The 18357-nt window shown below is 35.9% G+C and overlaps 3 protein-coding genes across 3 annotated transcripts in view; all 3 read left to right on the forward strand.

The window, feature by feature from the left end:
- Window positions 1-1943: 1943 nt before the first annotated feature.
- On the forward strand, window positions 1944-4482 carry spic (Spi-C transcription factor (Spi-1/PU.1 related)). Its single transcript, XM_052118952.1, has 5 exons — window positions 1944-2058; window positions 2399-2486; window positions 2590-2711; window positions 2801-2888; window positions 3840-4482. The coding sequence occupies exons 1-5, from the start codon at window positions 2056-2058 to the stop codon at window positions 4316-4318; spliced, it is 780 nt and encodes a 259-aa protein (XP_051974912.1). The 5' UTR covers window positions 1944-2055; the 3' UTR covers window positions 4319-4482.
- A 2209-nt stretch (window positions 4483-6691) lies between these two features.
- spi2 (Spi-2 proto-oncogene) lies at window positions 6692-10047 on the forward strand. The gene is made up of 5 exons (XM_052118582.1): window positions 6692-6751; window positions 8300-8399; window positions 8483-8601; window positions 8689-8908; window positions 9722-10047. The coding sequence occupies exons 1-5, from the start codon at window positions 6749-6751 to the stop codon at window positions 10045-10047; spliced, it is 768 nt and encodes a 255-aa protein (XP_051974542.1). The 5' UTR covers window positions 6692-6748.
- Window positions 10048-17294: 7247 nt separating this feature from the next.
- The window catches only part of mybpc1 (myosin binding protein C1), a 45882-nt gene continuing 44819 nt past the window's right edge, over window positions 17295-18357 (forward strand). Inside the window, 1 exon segment of the mRNA XM_052118730.1 lies at window positions 17295-17512. Within this exon segment, the coding sequence (XP_051974690.1) occupies window positions 17491-17512 (22 nt within the window). The 5' untranslated portion in view covers window positions 17295-17490.

The raw sequence follows: 18357 nt of genomic DNA on the forward strand, positions 1-18357 counted from the left end.
TTATGACTTTAAGATGAGATCACATTTACTGACAAATTAATGCAAAAAAATATATAAATAAATAAAACGCTAATTCCAAAGGGTTCACACACTTTTCCTTGTCACTGTTTATATCTAAATGCATAACTTGTGATCAAATTTAGAATTGCTATTATTGTCAAAACGTTTTCAAGGCATGTTATTTTTATTTTTCACCAGATGGCAGCAATCTACACATTCTCATTTGTTTGTCAGGTTTTTACTGTCCTGAAGTTACATAAATGTGCTAATTTGCATATGGAAATTAACTGTGAAATTGAGAAATTTATATGTACAGTAAATAAGATGAAAAAAACACAAAATCCCAATAAAAGTGCATATTTTTATAGTTTTTACTTAATCAGAATAGAATAGAATCAAAACTTCTATAAATGATCTAGTTTTGTAAATAAATGTACTGTATATGTAAGCACAATTTACGTTTGTCTATTAAATTAATTACAAGCATTTATACACAGTGCTAGATCTAAAGGTTTTTACGACCACAAGTAACATACATTTAGTCAAGTGTGCTTAAATGTTTGATTGGTAGTGTACTACTCACCAAACAATGGCTATTGACAGTACAGACACAGTATCTTACACTGATGTAAATGACAACAGTTTAGAGTGTTACATTTTGTGTCTTGATAGAAATCGTTTGACTTGTGATTTATTACTGATTAACTGCTGTCTGTGAGAATGAATTGTTTACTTCCATCCAACAATGTACATTTCAGAGTATTGGTTAAACACCTGAATCACAGGTATAATCACTGTAATCTCAGTCCACTGAGGCTATGAGGCCCCATAAATTGACCATTTTGTTTTATCAGTAAGCCCTCTCTACATTCATTCCCTGCACACCTGAAAGGGGAACTCCACGAGTCAGTCAGTTGATATTTAAAACTTGTGTCGTGACAACATGAAATGAAATAACTGTTGTTTTATGAGTTCAGAACAACACAGTGCATTAAAGTGAACATATTGCATTTTAGAAACTAAAAAAATGCCACATTTTACAGTTAAAATAATGGGACATCATTTTCATGTTTTGCATCCTGCTTGTGGAATAGATAACTCTATATTTTATATATTTTTTCAAACATCTCCTTTTCTGCATACAAACACATCAATTGAAATGTCACATTGACTTGGTATAATGTAAAACAGGAAGAAGTTGGAAACGTTGATGCCAAACATGACACATGCCACCTGAAGAATGTTTTTTGTAAATACTGCACAAGAAACATTCGCTAGAAGCACGTACCTCCCAAAAATGAATACAGGTGCACGACTAGCAAAGTGTATCTCACAAAACACAGCAAAGTCGCCATATTGTTGCTCTCAAACAAACTTATATTCTGACCAATAACGTGATGTTTCAAGACTTCTATAGACTAAATACTTCACAGTCACATAATGGTGACATAATCTGGTTAGAATAAATGTCAGAAACAGTGATGAATTAGTGGCATTTTTAGATATGCATTAATGTTATAATTTTTGCTGTGATTATATGATCAGGCATTGTTCAAGCCTCTCAATGCATTTTTACAGGACCAATAAACTAAAGTGCCGTTGAAAGCTTCTGACCAGAAATGCAAATGTTTCCCAACACAAAGGAAGATTCCTAGATAAACTAGTGGTTATAGCTCTCTTATGTTTTCAATCTCTCCCCTCTCTCTCTCTCTCTCTCTCTCTCTCTCTCTCTCTCTCTCTCTCTCTCTCTCTCTCTCTCTCTGGATGGAGATATGAAGATTACAGAATAGTGGGATTATGAGAATCCTACCTGGTCTACATTTCCAAAAAGAGAAGTAGAGTATCATGCTAAAATTACTGCCCCACATTATGTTGACGTAGCACATTTAAATTGAGCCATGTATATAACAGGTCGCTTCCTTGGTTGGACGGTAAAACAGTAGCCGTTCTTCAATTTATCTGTTATACTTATAATCACTTAGACATAAAGGACATTTACATTTGGAACACTGCTGAACTTCATATAGGTGCAGTGTTAGGCTTTCCAAGGCCAAAATGGTGAGTTGACATAACGTCTTTGACTCAAGAGTCTGCAAATTAGAAATTGTTCATTTTATCATGTATTTATTTATTTGCTTTTGACATTAATAAGATTTAAAATAAGACTTATTATAACACATATTACACATATAATTGTCAAGACTGTAAAATATAGTATTTCTACATAATATATATTACATAATATATTAAATATATACTATAATTAGATTTACAATTGTATAAATGTGTATTTATTAATCATAATTATTTTACTATAACTATATATATATATCTGTGTGTGTGTGTGTGTGTTTACAAGTTATATAACTTTTTTTTTCTCTCTCTCTGTTTCTTTCAGGGATCTCTTGAAAATGACATCAATCAAGATTTTCAGGATGCCATTGATGTAATTCAGCGTCACTCTGAGATACTACACTATGGCACAGGTATAAATCATAAAATTACATTATATTATAATATATTATATTATATTATATTGTTATATTAGATGTCCTCTATTGTGTATTGTCTTTTGTTTGGCTCTTTCAGAAAATAAATACTATGAGAATTTGGAAAGTCAACAGTCGTCGGTGAGACATGCCATTTCATGCTATCAGTTCACACCGCATTTTGAGCCTCCAGGACCCATGTATGACTGGAATGAGTCCACGGTACGTTAACAACACACTTCATGACTTTCACTCTCACTGTCAATAGTTATAATCAGGTTTTGTGATCAAACTTTCCTCTGTGTCTGTAGTCATGGTCTCACATTGTGCCGGATGTATCTCCATTGGCTTCTACTGTGCCAGCGTTTTATTCAAATTTACCACAGCGCAACGGAAAAGGTAAGAAGCTGACAATCTGTCATATCATGAGTGGAATTTGGAGTCATGATCATACAAAGATTGTGTGGCCTCATACGCCATGCACAATTCTGATATAACAGAATATAACAGTGACAGTACATTTAAGGTACACATTTTATTTATGTGTGTTCCCTGGGAATTGAGCCCATGACCTTGGAGTTACTAACCCATGCTGTTCTAGTTGAGCAACATAAAGTACAGAAAAAGTGATATTGCATCCTTATTATCTTAAAGGGATAATTCAACCAAAAATGGAAAATTCTCTCATCATTTACTTACTCTCATGCCATCCCAGATTTGCAAGCTTTCTTCTGCTGAACACAAACAAATATTTTTTTAAGAATATCTCAAAAATAAAAGTTAAAGTGAACGTGGAGATTTATAGTTTAAAAAAGTCACATCTGAAGGTATAGATTTAACCACCGGAATTGTAAGGTATACTTTTATGCTGCATTTATGTGCTTTTTGGACCTTCAAAGTTCTGGCCACCATTCACTTGGATTGCGACGGCCTACAGAGCTGAGATATTCTTCTAAAAATCTTTGTGTTCAGCAGAAGAAAGTCATACACATCTGGGATGAAATTAGGGTGAGTAAACAGTGAGAGAAGTTTAATTTTGGGTGAATTATCCCTTTAAAGTAATAAGGACACAATTACACTTTTTATAGAGAAGGCTGCTTGTGGATATTTGTAAATTTGTCTCTGTTTGATTTATATCTCAAATTCCATGTAGCAACAATTTGCTCTTAATTGCAAATTTACATGAGTGATATTAATCCTAAAACCTACAGGTGTTCATCGTTTCAGACAAATTCGTTGATCTTTACTGTTGTACTGTAAATGTAATGTTACATTAATAGATTAAAATTACAGGTAAATATTTGATAAGTGCTTAATGCAGATGTATTGCACATTTCTCTTCCTCTTCAGGTCGTAAGAAGTTACGTTTATACGAGTATCTGCACGAAGCTCTCCAAGACGACAACATGGGTGACTCCATCCAGTGGACGGACCGAGGGAGCGGCATCTTTCACTTCATCTCGAAAAATAAAGAGAAACTGGCCGAGTGCTGGGGTCAACGCAAGGGCAACCGCAAGACCATGACCTATCAGAAAATGGCACGCGCACTCCGCAACTACAGCCGCACGGGCGAGATTGTGAAAGTGCGTCGCAAACTGACGTATCAGTTTAATCCAGCAATACTGCAGAGACTGAGCACACTGCCAGGCTACAGCCCCGGCCCTTCGTCCAGAGAGATGGTCCTTCATCAGCAAAGCTCTGCTGAGCATGTGTACTACAGCTCTGCTGTACCTGACTGTCATTACTGGTATGGGCAGTACCCATACCAGGGCGAGTATGACCTCGCCACTGTACTGACGATGCATGAAGACCCAAAAACATCTCAGTGATCTCCAAAAGAAATCATGAGGACATTCCTTTCTTTCCACGAATTATGAATATTATATGTCTTTTGCACTATTGGTGAAGCTATCAGATACATTTTAAATGGATAAGAAGTAAATAAATGAAGCCATTTTAGTGGTGTGCATGTAAACTTGGGCTCTTTAAGTATCTGGACACTTTTGACACTTAAAAAGTATTCATTTCATTGTATTGAATAACAAAATACCAGACAAGTGGTTTCTGCACACAAACAATGCAAGATATTTTCTCAGAACTAACTTCAGGTGTGTGGGAGGACATTTTGCTATTACATTTAAAGGCGCAGTCAGTAACTTTTGTCTTTGTGTCATGTTTGACTTACACTGACACCTAGTGGCTTGGATGCAGCACCATTTAAAATCAATAGAGTAGTTTCAGATTCCATTGTAGAAATTCAGTATTCACATTCAGCCATGATTGCTTTAATCAATGAGTGAAAGTGTCAAATAACAGGACGGTTACTGAGACTAAGCGAGTAGTATTCAGCTGGTCATGTGATTCTAAAATGGCAGAAATGTGTATATAATGGTAATAATATAAAAATAATCAGTAGAAGTAAAAATAAGAAATTATATTTTGCATAAAAATAAACCATATTTTCAGGCTTCATTACAAATGTTGACGTTGTGACATTATTTTCATGACTTACGCTAATTTAAACCGCAATTCTCGTTATTGCAATATTTACCACATTTAAATTATAAAGTATTTATACATCATAATACTGGTACTGCCTTTCATTTCATCAAGAACACTGTTATGGTAATGAGAAATTTGATTGAAAACTATTAAAAAAGAAAAGTAAAACATCTGCTTGCCTTGCAGTAATGAGAATTGGGGGGTAAAATGTGCCTAAGTGTCCTTAAAATAGTGCCACAATGCAAATATCTTAATGGCCCTAAATTATTTTCTTTATACAACATTATACAGATCAATCATACATTTTTAAGTGTGGCTTAAAAGTCTAAATACTCTTTGGGGCAACTGTATGCATATCTACTTTCTCATTCTTTCTATGTATTTACCTCTGCTTCTCACAACTGTTTATGTAAGGGACTGAGCAGATCATTTGTTTTATCGCTCAAATAAATCTTACAGTATTGATAATACCGATTAATTTGTTTGTAACATTTCTTTCGCCAGAAACCGCTGTCTAAATGTTGCCCTGATTTCTTTGCAATGAGCCAAGCTCTTATCTAGTTTACAGACACAATTGCTTTGTGTGTCGCAATACAAACCGATCTCAAATCACCTTCCTCATCATTTACATACTGGACAATAAACACTGGTCTCATGCAATTACACTACCGGTTTTGAAACACTTACTCATTCTTTATTATAATTTTCTTTTCTTTTTTTCACATTTTAGATAATAGTAAAGTCATCAAAACTATGGAATAACATAAATGGAAATATGGGAATTATGTTGTGACTAAACATAATCCAAAATAATTCAAAACTATGTTATATTTTAGCATCTTCAAAGTGGCCACTCTTTGCCTAGAATTTGCAGACATGTACTCTTGATATTTTCTCAACCAACTCATTGAGGTTTCACCCTGGGATGCTTTTTAAACAGTATTGAAGGAGTTCACATCTATGTTGGGCACTTATTGGCTGCTTTTCTTTATTATTTGGTCCAAATAATCAATTTCAAAAACTTTTTTTTTATTATAAAATTTTAGTTTTATAATGAAATAAATGAATATGTTGGCACAATTACATTTTTGTCTCCAAAACTAAATTCAAACATTTAAGCATATGACTTCACGTCAAAGAATTTTAAGATCATGAGAAACATTTCAGTCATGTGTCTCAAAACTTTTGACCAGTAGTGCGTGCGCTTTCAGGTGTAATAGTTGACGTTTTAAACACTGCATTTAACTCATTTATGTTGCTTTTCACATTGTGTCTCTCAACCTCCAAGTTCTTGATCATGAGAGCACAAATTATTGTGTGTAGTGCTCTGTGGAGCCTGTGTTTCATTGTTAGGGGCCTGTGGTTGTTATCTCTGAGAGTGAAGGGGATGTGGTTACCGGTTCCAAAAAGGTGGACTCTAGAGATGTGTGTTCGAAGGAGATCAGCAAGTGTGTTATGTGTGTTTGGTCCCACAGAAACTGTGGTTTCTGGTTAAAAATGGCTACTGATTTATGTACAGTCATAGATCATAGTGAAATGGCCTGTTCACTCCCCTGTCCCTTGTTATTAAAGAGAAGTCAGCTCTGTTGCAAAGAGAGACTCTGCTTTTATGGGAAAGTGCACTAATTGTAACAAAAGGTCTATTCTATTTTATTGGTCAAATCTACAGTTTAGTAGTTTGGTTATTTTGGTTATTCATTAATACAAGGGCACTTGAAACAGCAAAACCTACAGCAAGGACAACAGAGCACACTAGCATGGTAAGAACTGATCAATTTTAAAGTTTTGTTATAACATGTTTCTTTTACAGTGACCCAAAAAGTATTTGGACACTAAAGTCAGACTGACATTTTATTTTTCTGTCATTGCATTGCACTAATGTGCTAGAATGAAACGTAACTTTTTATTAACCATTTTTGCAATTACATAAAAACTGGTGTCAAGGTGATTTTAGTGGATGTATGAAGTTACTTCCCCTCGTGTTCAAACAAGAATCCTACCAGAGTAACCACAGGTGTTGTTTATAACCATAGCATGTTTCATTATGTTTGACAACCAAAGTGTCAAAATTGTGTTTGTTTTAACTTTGAACAGTATAACTATTGTCTTATCATTTAAAACTTAACTTATTTTTGTAAAAGCAACTTTTTAATACTTAATATAATACTTTAACCTTTAGAGACCCGAGCATAACTACTGTGTGCATTTTCCATTTCCCTTTTTGATATGTAACTAGCAGTGACCTAATAAACGTGAAAAAAAAAAAAAAAAGTTTCTAGAATAAATAGCTTTCCTAAAAATTTATGGAAACATATGTGGACAGCGTGATTAAGTTGTGAAACTTTAAATAATACCAAGCTATATTATTTATTTCAAATTGTTTACTATGTTTCCAGGATAGTTGGTTATTCATGTTTTTGAGACATTGAGACATTACATAATTAATTAGCATAATTAATCCTGATTCAAAGTAATGGCCAGCATGATCCATTCACTGCCAATCATGTTAAAATAAAATGATACATTACAAATTCTGAATCTATGCACTGATTATCATTGGTCCATGTCTGCCAAATATGTTGAGTGGTCCAAAAATCATCTGCAGCCTGAAACTGAACTTTTGGTTGGATTTTAGTAGTGAATGCACTTAGCTGCACAGGAAAGATATAGGATGCTCCCTTACTCCCTATTTAGTGAATGACATAATCTCCTGTGTGCTGTCTGCCTGCACTGGTCTCAGAACAGTTAAAAATGCCCCTTACTTTCATCCTAACTCCATATAAATCCTCTGAAAGTAACGCTTTTCAGCTTTTGGATGAACCCATTAATTCTCAATGTGAAAATGCACATATAGTATTTCTAAGGAAAAAAGTACACATTAATGTACATTGTGTTTAGCAGTGTGGCGTTTCGCGATAAAGCACTCACATTTTAATAATGGCATATCGGATGAGACTAGAGTCTCGAATCTTTTGACTCAAAATTATTTCAATGTAAAAACTTAATTTGGTTTCTTACCAGATGTTGTTTTGTTGGTGTTTCTTCCAAAGACAAACTCTGCTGTGATCAGCGCCATGTTGTTTTGTCATATGACTCATATGTAATTCAAAAGTTGAACTCTTTACTGATATCTCAGAGTCTTCTGAACTGAGATCAGTCCGTTCAAGGAATTTCAATTATTCGTTGTGTATAGTTAAGCCAAAATACAATGTCCACACATGTGTACGTGGGGTCACACAATGTTAATATAACACTTTCTGGGGCAACTGTACGTCTGTAAGATAAAGACAAATACATATTTTTACCAGAACAGTTCACAGGAATATCAGACCGATTTGGAGGTCATTCTGGAATTTCTCGAGGAGCACTACAGACAGGAATCTATAAGGAAACCCCTATGGGAAAAAAGTAAGCAGAAGCTTAAATCACATAGAAGATAGAATCATCATCTGCTGATTGACACTAACTGTTTGTTTGTAATGCAATGGCAGCAAAGGAACTCTGTGCCATATCAACAAGTGAAGTTGTGGACACTTCTGGAGAACAATTCAGCAATGCATTAGATAGAACAGACTCTCAGCTGCAGCTTTCTGCATCTGTAGCTCAGCAGGTGAACCTTTTAGCCAACACTTTATACACCTTTGTGCCATTCTTGCACCTGATATCTATTTTAAAACCCCTATACTGTGTTTAACAGGTCACAGGATCTCCAGTGGAAGCAAACAAATATGATTCATATACAGATTATGGGGCAAACTGCAGTGTTACTGAAGTACACAATCAGTCATTAATCCTTCACAATGCTTTGAATGGGCAAAATTTAAATGCCCTAAACGGACCAGATAGGCCTTTAACTCAACATTCAACACCTGAACGAAGTACTGAATCATGTGCCAGCATTACACCTGCAGAGAAAGGTCAGTTCTGCTTTTGTGGTTTATTTAGATGCTATCTCTAAGGATAGAATTAACCTAGGGGAACTGGAGCTCAGGAGTGGTCCGTCCTGCCCATAACTGTCGAATAGAATCTCAGTTCTCCCTCATTTTCTCTGGTCTTGTGTACACCATTGATGTTCTGGAGATGCTTATCTTAACTATGCCTATCCTATTAAAGGCTCAATTGTGTGTTGTTTTATGGGAAATAGGCCTCTGCCCATCCCATGCACAACATGCACCCACACATGCACACACTTTGATTTCACTATATCTCATATTTTATAGATAGATTATCTGGTAACTTCTTGCAGTAAGGTTCTATATGTTAATATTAGTTAACACATATCATGAACTATCAACATAAAATATTACAGCATTTATTAATGGCAATTATTGGTTAATGCTATGTTTTGTGGTAATCATCATGATGTTAAATGTTGTCGAATGAGCTTAATATCTACTGAACCTGGAACAATTGCATTACCTAATGTTAATATGTTCAATATAATATGTTAAGTTTCACTGATCCTCTTCTGTACAGAGATGACTATGTTTGAGCTATTCACTCTGTTCCACTACATTTGTGAGGACATTTTAAAAACTTTTGGCCCTCACAAGCATAGCCAAACCTGTAAAACACACACACACACACACACACACACACACACACACACACACACACACACACACACACACTCACACACACACACACACACACACACACACACACACACACACACACACACACACACACACACAAATAATGTTCAACCACAATTGTCTTCATGATTACAGGGAAAAAGCTGCGACTTTTCCACTTCCTGTTTGAAGTGCTAGAGGACCCAGGTATGTCTCACTGTGTGTCCTGGGTGCCAGCTTCGGCTGGTGTCTTCCGCTTTTCTGCCAGGCACAAGGAGAGAGTGGCAGAGTTATGGGGGCAGAGGAAGGGCAACCGAATGCCTATGACCTACCAGAAAATGTCCCGTGCCCTAAGAAATTACGCCCGCTCAGGAGAGATCATTAAAGTGAAAAAGAAACTGACTTACCAGTTCAGTGTTGATACTCTGTCAACTTTACGAAGTCAAAGTGGAATAAAGAATGCACCATGTGGATCTAAATGACAGCTGAATGACTGCTATTACCGGCCAGTAGAGCATGGCTCTGTTTGTCTCCAGTGTGTTACAGTCATAATTTGTTATTCTTATGACATCTTAATAGGCTTGGAACAGGAGAACGTCTAAAACTACTTTTCATAAAGTTCCTGCTTTACCAGTCAATTGTCTTTTGTAACAAACTAATAAGCTATGAAGTTTTTATTCAGACTCTTAAATACATGTTTTATGTACATTATGCAGTCTTTTGCATGTTGGATATCTTAAACCATTAAAATAAATGTCTTGAAATTAAACATATATCTTCATGTTAAAGAAATTTTTTTCATAACCTGTCAAGCTTTTTTCATTCTAATTTTCTCATGATTTTATTTACTTACCAGACTAAGTCAAGAGAATTTAGGCATTTTTCAAAAAAGTTCTAATAAAAAAATTAAGGTAGAACAACAAAAAATAAAAACACATCTCCTTTACTGCTGATTTGTCCCCACTGGGTGGCAATACTGCTACACTGTTTTGTTTCTATGGTGGTTTATCATTTGTTTCTATAGTGTACCACAGATACAGATTTGACTGTTTTGTTTCTTTTAGGAAGCTGTTATTGAGAAAGAATACATGTTTTGTTGAGAAACAAAAAAGTCACAGTGGAGACACGTTTGTTTAACCAGCAACTTATAGGGATAGTTCACCCAAAAATGAAAATTCTCTCATCATTTACTCACCCTCATGATTGGTGTGGGTGAGAAACAGATCAATATTTACATTTATGCTTATTTCAGTTAATTGCACCATATTAATTGCAAAAGTCTTCAGCACAAATTGTGCTACAATAATATGTGAGCAATGTGTATGTGCTCGTTTGTAGTTTTGAGAAAATCAACTTTAGACTTGGTTGGTAAAAAAAACTAAAAACTAAGGGCACTGAAATAGGGCCATAAAACACATACTACATTTTTTTTTCAAGACCTTTGTGTGCTGAATTTTGTATACCAGAGCCTTTGCTACAACATATTGTAAAAACCATTCTGTCCATTCATTCACATTAAACAATACATTTATTTAATTTTGGGAGTGTCAGTGGTCATAAATGTTGATGTATTTCACACCATAGAGTAATAATGGCCCAGCCCCTAATGGGGCTATCAATGAGGAATGCCACTGTGAGAAGACTGGAGAAATATGATTTTATTATTATTATTATTTTTATTATTATTATTGACAACAGTGTTCACAATATAATTAATATAACTATTACTAACAACATAATATTATTTTTTTTGTTGTTGAAATTGTGGAAATATTAGGGTAATAGTTATATGGCATAAGTTGTCCAATATTGCAAATACGTTTGAAAAAGCAAGACTATGAAAAACTATTCTCTGCTGGATCAAGTTGATATTTAAAATGCAAACATTTTTCATCAGAGTCACAGTCTTCTTCTGTGGAAAATTTGAATTCTTCCTCACTGTTCAGGATCATCTGGAGAGCTTCCTCACCTGACTAGCTTGCCATCTTCCAAAAGTGATGAAAAATCAATGAATCTGATGAAGCTTGATACCACTTTTGCAGCATTGGTGGGGGCGTTTGCCATATTCGTGAGGATCATCCCAGATTCCCAGAGCGTTATCGTATGAATAGTTGCTAATGAGTGTTCCTAAGAGCTGCGCTAATGAATTGAGACTGAAAAACTGTACAACACGCTAGTTTCCTACGCATTACATAATAAGAATTGTTTTGTTCAAGCCGGTGCCTCTGCCATCTCCAGTCCTTTTACATTTTAAATTCTCCTCCCTGCCCACTAGATGGCGATATGCACTAAGAATGTGAATCGCCAAAAACAAAAGAAGAAGAATGTAAAAGTCAAAGTGGATATTAATAGAAAAATGTACTTAAATATTGATCTGTTTCTTACCCACACCTATCTTGTCACGTCTGAAGATATGAATTTAAACACTGGAGTGCTTTGGATTGCTTTTATGATGCTTTTATATCCTTTTGGAGCTTCAACATTTTTCTACTAAATTCACTTGCAGTGCATGGACCTACATAGCTTGAAATATTCTTCTAAAAATCTTTGTTTGTGTTCAGCAGAAGAAAGAAAGCAATACACATCTAGAATGGCATTAGGGTGAGTAAACAATGAGAGAACTTTCATTTTTGGGTGAACTACCCCTTTTAAATAACAAAAGAGATTTCTTTTCCCTCCCTATATCCCTCAATGTCATTCAAAGGGATGAGTGGAAACTATTTATGCTGCTTTCATTCATATTTTCCATAAAGGATCACTACATCTAATGTTTGTGGATTACAGATCATACTGAAGCTGATGCTGAAACTGTAAAGTAGATCTCTTCTCTGCATAGTTTCCAGTGGCCTCAAACAGTATTCAGAGACTTAAGGCACTTAAAAATGCATGAACTTCATTGCATTAGTATTTAAGTATTTAAACTAAGTGCCATTTATTTTAAAGCAAGACTGCACAATCAAAATATTTTACAAAAAATATATTTTGGTTAAATACACAAGTGTGGCTTAAGCGTCCAAATACTTTTTGGGGCCACTGTCACAGGTGCCAAAGTGCCTCTCTCGTCTGTCACAGAGCTTTCATGGTGACCATAAAAGCTAAACCCCCATGGACGACATGAGCCCTTTCCCAGCAGTCTCGTACAAAATGGTTTTTGGTGTGCTTTGTAGCAGGCCCACATGATACTTCCTCAAAACCCTGTTGTATACACATAGTTATAAATGGATCTCCTCAATAGAGAGTCTGCTACCAATAAAGGCCAAAAATCATACTTAAAATCCACTCAGTCAAGCAACACTGCAACAGAGCGCTACAGTGTACTGGTTTGTTATGGATTCCGACTATGTCATGACATTCATAACCTCCTTACATAATACACATACCATTTTAAGTGCAAGTTCAAATTAATTTTGTTAATGGAGCACATGTACCGCATTTACATGGCAGCTACTTATAGAATTACTTTTGCCTAATTCCTGTCTAAGTCATTCATGAACAGTCTGAAATTACTAAAGAAATCTTGTGGCTTACAATGTAATATTTAACTTAGCCAGCAGACTAATCTAACTTTACTTGGTGCTATTCATGGGGCTGTCTTCATTTTGTTCCCTCAAATTTTGCCATAAGTATGTGTGTAGTTCAACAAGGAATTCACAGTCAACATTAAAGGGATAGTTCACTCAAAACAGAAAATTCTTTCATCATTTAATCACCCTCATGTTGTTCCAAGCCTGTATGACTTTGGTTCTTCTGTGGAACACATGAGGGAAGTCTTGAAGCCTTGCAGTGCCTAAATGTCATTTAAAAAATCTTTGACAGGCAGCTTAAACCATCAAAGCTCAAGGGCCTCACGGTGTGAATTGCTGCCATGTCTACGAGAAGCAGGTTCTGATTTATAGAGAGAATTAAAGTGTTAACAGGTTAATTAGCTTCTTGACAATGACTACAATTCCAAAGTTCCACCATCCTTCCATGCTGGCTATATCAAATGTCACAGTTCAGTTTGGCTTTTATAATAATAGACTATAAAAGCATTGCTCAGGCATCTAACAGAATTTATAGTCCTGGTGGTTTAGATCACCACATTTGGCCCTCATCCACATTAGATCACACTGGTCTCTGACACTTGGCTGAATGGTGAAGTGAATCTTTCCTATTTTTCTCATCATGCCCTAAATATCACGTCACAGGCCTTCTAGTGAAAGGGTGGGGTTTAGACAATGGGAGGCCCTGGATGACAGCAAGACACAGCAATGGGTGCTTTACTGCCTTAAGAATGCCTATGCCTACAGTGAATGACCTTGACATGGGACTAAGGTTCACTGGAAGACAATGCTGTCACTAATTGGCATGTCATGTCAACTACTCATTAGCAGGGTGACCTCTTATTTACAAGCACTTCATTAGCAGTGCACGAGTTATCGATTAATCGAGCACTTATTCTGCACCAGCTAGTCGACTATTAAAAACACTACTTGATTTTGGCAAATTGATTTTTTTTTGTGCGTTTGCCTGCGGTGGGCAACGCTGAATTATCTCTCAATTATACTTATCTCTCACCAAATCTCACAGTTATAATTGAGTCCACTAGGGGAGTGCTGTGAATGTGTGTCCTCGAGGTGTTGGATGAGAGAAGACATGATGCCATCTTTGTGTGCTTTCAACAAAGCCAAGTGTAGCACTAGCAATACCTTTAATATTTTGATTCTTATTCAATTCTACTCTATCGGTATGTTCTTGCTAAAGTCATGCATACCAACAGACAAGGATATTTTTTACAGTGGAAAGGAAATGCAAAAGTGTGATTAATACAGAATTCCTTGTGAAGAACTACACTACCCATGATACTGCATAGAATGATCCACCAATCAGTGAATCGCTGCAAACAAAGTGCACCATGAGAACTAGTGACCGGCCACTACCATGAAGCACTGAGGCCATGTCCACACTAATATGTTTTCATCTCAAAATGCCTCTTTTTCTCTATGTTTTGGCCACACTGAGTCTTCACATTCATGTCTGGACAGGGAAAATGGAGGTATCTGAAACAATGATGTATTTGTTGTTATGTGAAGCAGTCATGTGATCCATTCAACCCAAACCATTCAAGATGGCGGCACATGTTGTAGTGGTGTTTTTGTGCCTGCTATCCACTTTTATAGCATTGTTAAAGATAAATGGCACTTTGCACAACCTTCACATTGCATTCCAACTGCAGTTGTCCCCTTGTGCAGTAAGGGAATTTATGCATTTTTATACATTTCAGTGTGGGTGAGAAACTATTAGAATGTTTCTTATACACTGTTTTAAAATGTATCCAGGTTAATTTGGACACAGCCAAAGTTGGTTTTCCTACTCTCTTAAACTACTTATATTGTGCAATATACTTTAAATATGCAAAATCTGATTGAAAATGAAAGACAGTAAGTACACAATCTTATACCTTTGACTTTTTGTTCAATTTTCAAATACAATTTGCTTTCAAATTAAAGTTTGAGTGGTCGTTGTGATTCACCTCAGAGCTGTTTGATTAGGTTAATGGTTTAGAACTCTTTTATGTAAGAAATGTATGAAATCCCAATGGAAAAAATGTATTGGAAAAGTAGTTCCGGAACCCAGACTTAAAAAAAAGTGGGTGGGTACTGTTGTGTTGTATTGCTAGTTGGACACTGGTGGGATTGGGGTGAGAAACATTCTCATTCTATAGAGTGTTGTATTGGACAAGAGTTTGAGTGCAAGATGAGTCATCAATGTTTACATTTATATTTACGCATTTGGCAGACGCTTTCATCCAAAGCCACTTACAGTGCACTTATTACAGGGACAATCCCCCCGGAGCAACCTGGAGTTAAGTGTCTTGCTCAAGGACACAATGGTGGTGGCTGTGGGGATCGAACCAGCGACCTTCTGATTACCAGTTATGTGCTTTAGTCCACTACGCCACCACCACTCCCAATATTTTGGTCCATTTTTCGGAGAATAAAGACTATCTATTTAAAATGCATTGACCTGAGAGAAGGTAATTTTGTCAACGTTTAGATGTATACTAGCATATAGACAGCCTCAAAGCTAATAGACAGACACTAAAAACCACAAGTTCCAATTTTTATTTAATAGGGTCTTTAACAATTTAAGCTCTAAAAGTGTTTTTAAAGATTTCCTGTTTCAGTGGAATGCCCAGAATTAAAGGCTTATAAATCTATAAAAAAAATTGTTTGGTATCATTTTTGTATTTTTTTTTTATTTAGATAGATTATGATAAATTCTGAGACTCTCAGCCTAAGAAACAAAAAAAAACAATAAACTTGTTTCTTATTTTTCTGACGTGACTATATACCTAGGGGTGAACAACTGCTTTTGTTTTGTTCACAGTCATGTTACCTGTAACTGAGTGAAATTTTGTGTTGATACACAAAGCAATCAAAAGTTATACCATAACAAAAAATATTTATTCTAGGGTCCAAAAACATCTCCAAGTATCCAAAAGCCTTTCCAAACAAATAAAAACATAATTATTGTACATAACAACTAATTACACATGCAAATACATTTACAACAATGACTGAAGGTATGCTGTCTCCAAAACATGCAGGTATGAGTAACAAAATGTAATTTAGTTCCATTCTGTGTCATCTGAGCCATCATTGAGTCTGTGTCATGTTCTTGGCGCCATCTCCTGGTGGCCATATGTAATTAGTGAATGATCCTCTCTGACCATATTTGGATGACTTCCACCTCTGGTTGCAGCGATCTGAATTCTAATACCATTGATTTAGCATTCCATGGCACTGAACAATTAACTAACTACATAATTTCCAATTAATTCATCTGATCCAGGAAAGCTAATGTGTTTTTAGCCAGATAGCACATTATGTGCTGTGTGCACATTGTGCTTCATGTGGATTATCTAAATATCTACACATCTGATTACATTGTGTGTTGGCTCATTTTAACAGGAATTCCCTCCTCTAAATAATGGTATGTGATATTTTATTTAAGTTACATGCTAAATGTGGCTTATAAGCAACACCTGTTTACATGTAACATGTATAGTATGTCAAAGATGTATCCTTAGCTTTAACTCGCTATATTTTTGTCTGTGAGTACAACATATAGGCTGGTGTATTCTACTCTTTGAGATCTTTCCAACGACATATGACACACGGCTTCAGTTTGATGTTTTTACAGATTACAATATTATGTACAGTGCAAAATTATTAATAAATTATCAAAACGGAACACTTCTGATTCATCTGCAAATATCAAAGCACTTGTTACATTTTTGTCATAAATTATGCTTCATGCATTGTAAAGTAAAGCTCCTAAGCTTTAAAACAATACCTATTTTGTGTTGGTCAAGACTGTGGTTATTAATATTTTGATAATAATCTTTTTCTCTGCAGTCCCAAAAGGGTTAAGCACAGTAATGGATTCTGTATAAAAACAACAGTTTCCATGATATATTCAAAGCATTCTACTTAACGAAACTCTGAAATTCATTCTTTTCTCCTATCCTGTGTTATTCAAAGCCCCTCTCCCTGTCTGACTCCAGCTGGTGAGGAGACTGGGGAGAGCGAGACACATCTAATCCCCAGGACTTTAGGAAAGTAGGGGAGGGTGGGTGTTATAGATCTTTTTGGGCCCCACTATCAAACAGAGAGAGGAGTGGCCAGGATGCAGGACTTCTATATAAACCCCGTTTGTTTATCATCCCCAGATCTGTTACCTTATCTCCTTCACTGTCCTGCATTGCCTTCAACTCATCCTCATCTACTGCAGCTTTCTTCACTTCCAGCTTTCATTTTTCCAACCGAACAACACCTGGCTTAAGGACACCCCATCACAACCGCAAAGTAACCTAGGGCTGCAGCCCGGACTCACCCCTGAACTCCTCCGACTGGTGCCCGTCCACTGGATAACGGCTCAACATGCCTGAGCCCACAAAGAAAGGTGAGAATCAGATGCTGTCCATCATCATGCTGCGAATCTTGTAGTTTGGTGGAAACAGCCATTCAAACAGCACAATATAGAATAGGATGGTTTTAGGATAGCAAGAGATTGTTTTCCTTATTTGATCAAATCAAGAAATATATTTTTTATTTATTTATGTCACCTCAATATAGAGTTTTAATTTACTAACAAACATGCTCATAACAAATAAGTGGCACTGTGTAGTTGGCTCCACCTTTTTTGATGCCAACCGAGTTCAGAGCCAAGCCAAGGAGATTTGCACTTCAACACTTCATGTGACTTGGTAGGTTTATCCCAAAATAACACTACACATGCTACCTACGATGAACATAGCAGAAATACAATGACTCACACTGCACAAGTTGAGAGAATGTAGAATTTTGTGAAGTATTGTTCATCACAGCATAGTTATAATTGTGTAAGATAAAAAAGTGTACAGCCAATAAGGTATGATAAAATATACAAAATAATGTACAGTATAGGTTAAAGGGGCAGTATGTACAATCAACTGTATTTGCATTTGTATTATTGCATTTCTACATCCCTATTGTTATGAGCATGACAAAGTGACCCAAGCACAAAAAACAAGCTCTTAAATGATAGAGGGACTTTGGAATTGACATTGTGTTGGATGATAATGAGGTGACAACACAAACAGCTTTATAAAAAGCAACCATTGTCAAGACTGTTGCTATGATGGATAGCACAAAGTCAATGCGATTAGGAGTGCGCTGGCAGCTGAGCTGGACTGGATTCTGGGTATTTAATGATGCTGACTTACCCAGCGCTGAGTTACAAGTCACAGGGGTATCACCACCCAATGG

This window comes from Xyrauchen texanus, chromosome 45 (genome assembly GCF_025860055.1).
Source record: "Xyrauchen texanus isolate HMW12.3.18 chromosome 45, RBS_HiC_50CHRs, whole genome shotgun sequence".
Taxonomy (NCBI): Eukaryota; Metazoa; Chordata; class Actinopteri; order Cypriniformes; family Catostomidae; genus Xyrauchen; species Xyrauchen texanus.

Excerpts from the sequence above, each read along its gene's own strand:
- spi2 (XM_052118582.1), top strand. Across the intron at positions 8,602-8,688 it reads CTGCATCTGTAGCTCAGCAG|GTCACAGGATCTCCAGTGGA; the intron begins GTGAACCTTTTA and ends TGTGTTTAACAG. Across the intron at positions 8,909-9,721 it reads CATTACACCTGCAGAGAAAG|GGAAAAAGCTGCGACTTTTC; the intron begins GTCAGTTCTGCT and ends TCATGATTACAG.
- spic (XM_052118952.1), top strand. Across the intron at positions 2,487-2,589 it reads GATACTACACTATGGCACAG|AAAATAAATACTATGAGAAT; the intron begins GTATAAATCATA and ends TGGCTCTTTCAG. Across the intron at positions 2,712-2,800 it reads ATGACTGGAATGAGTCCACG|TCATGGTCTCACATTGTGCC; the intron begins GTACGTTAACAA and ends CTGTGTCTGTAG.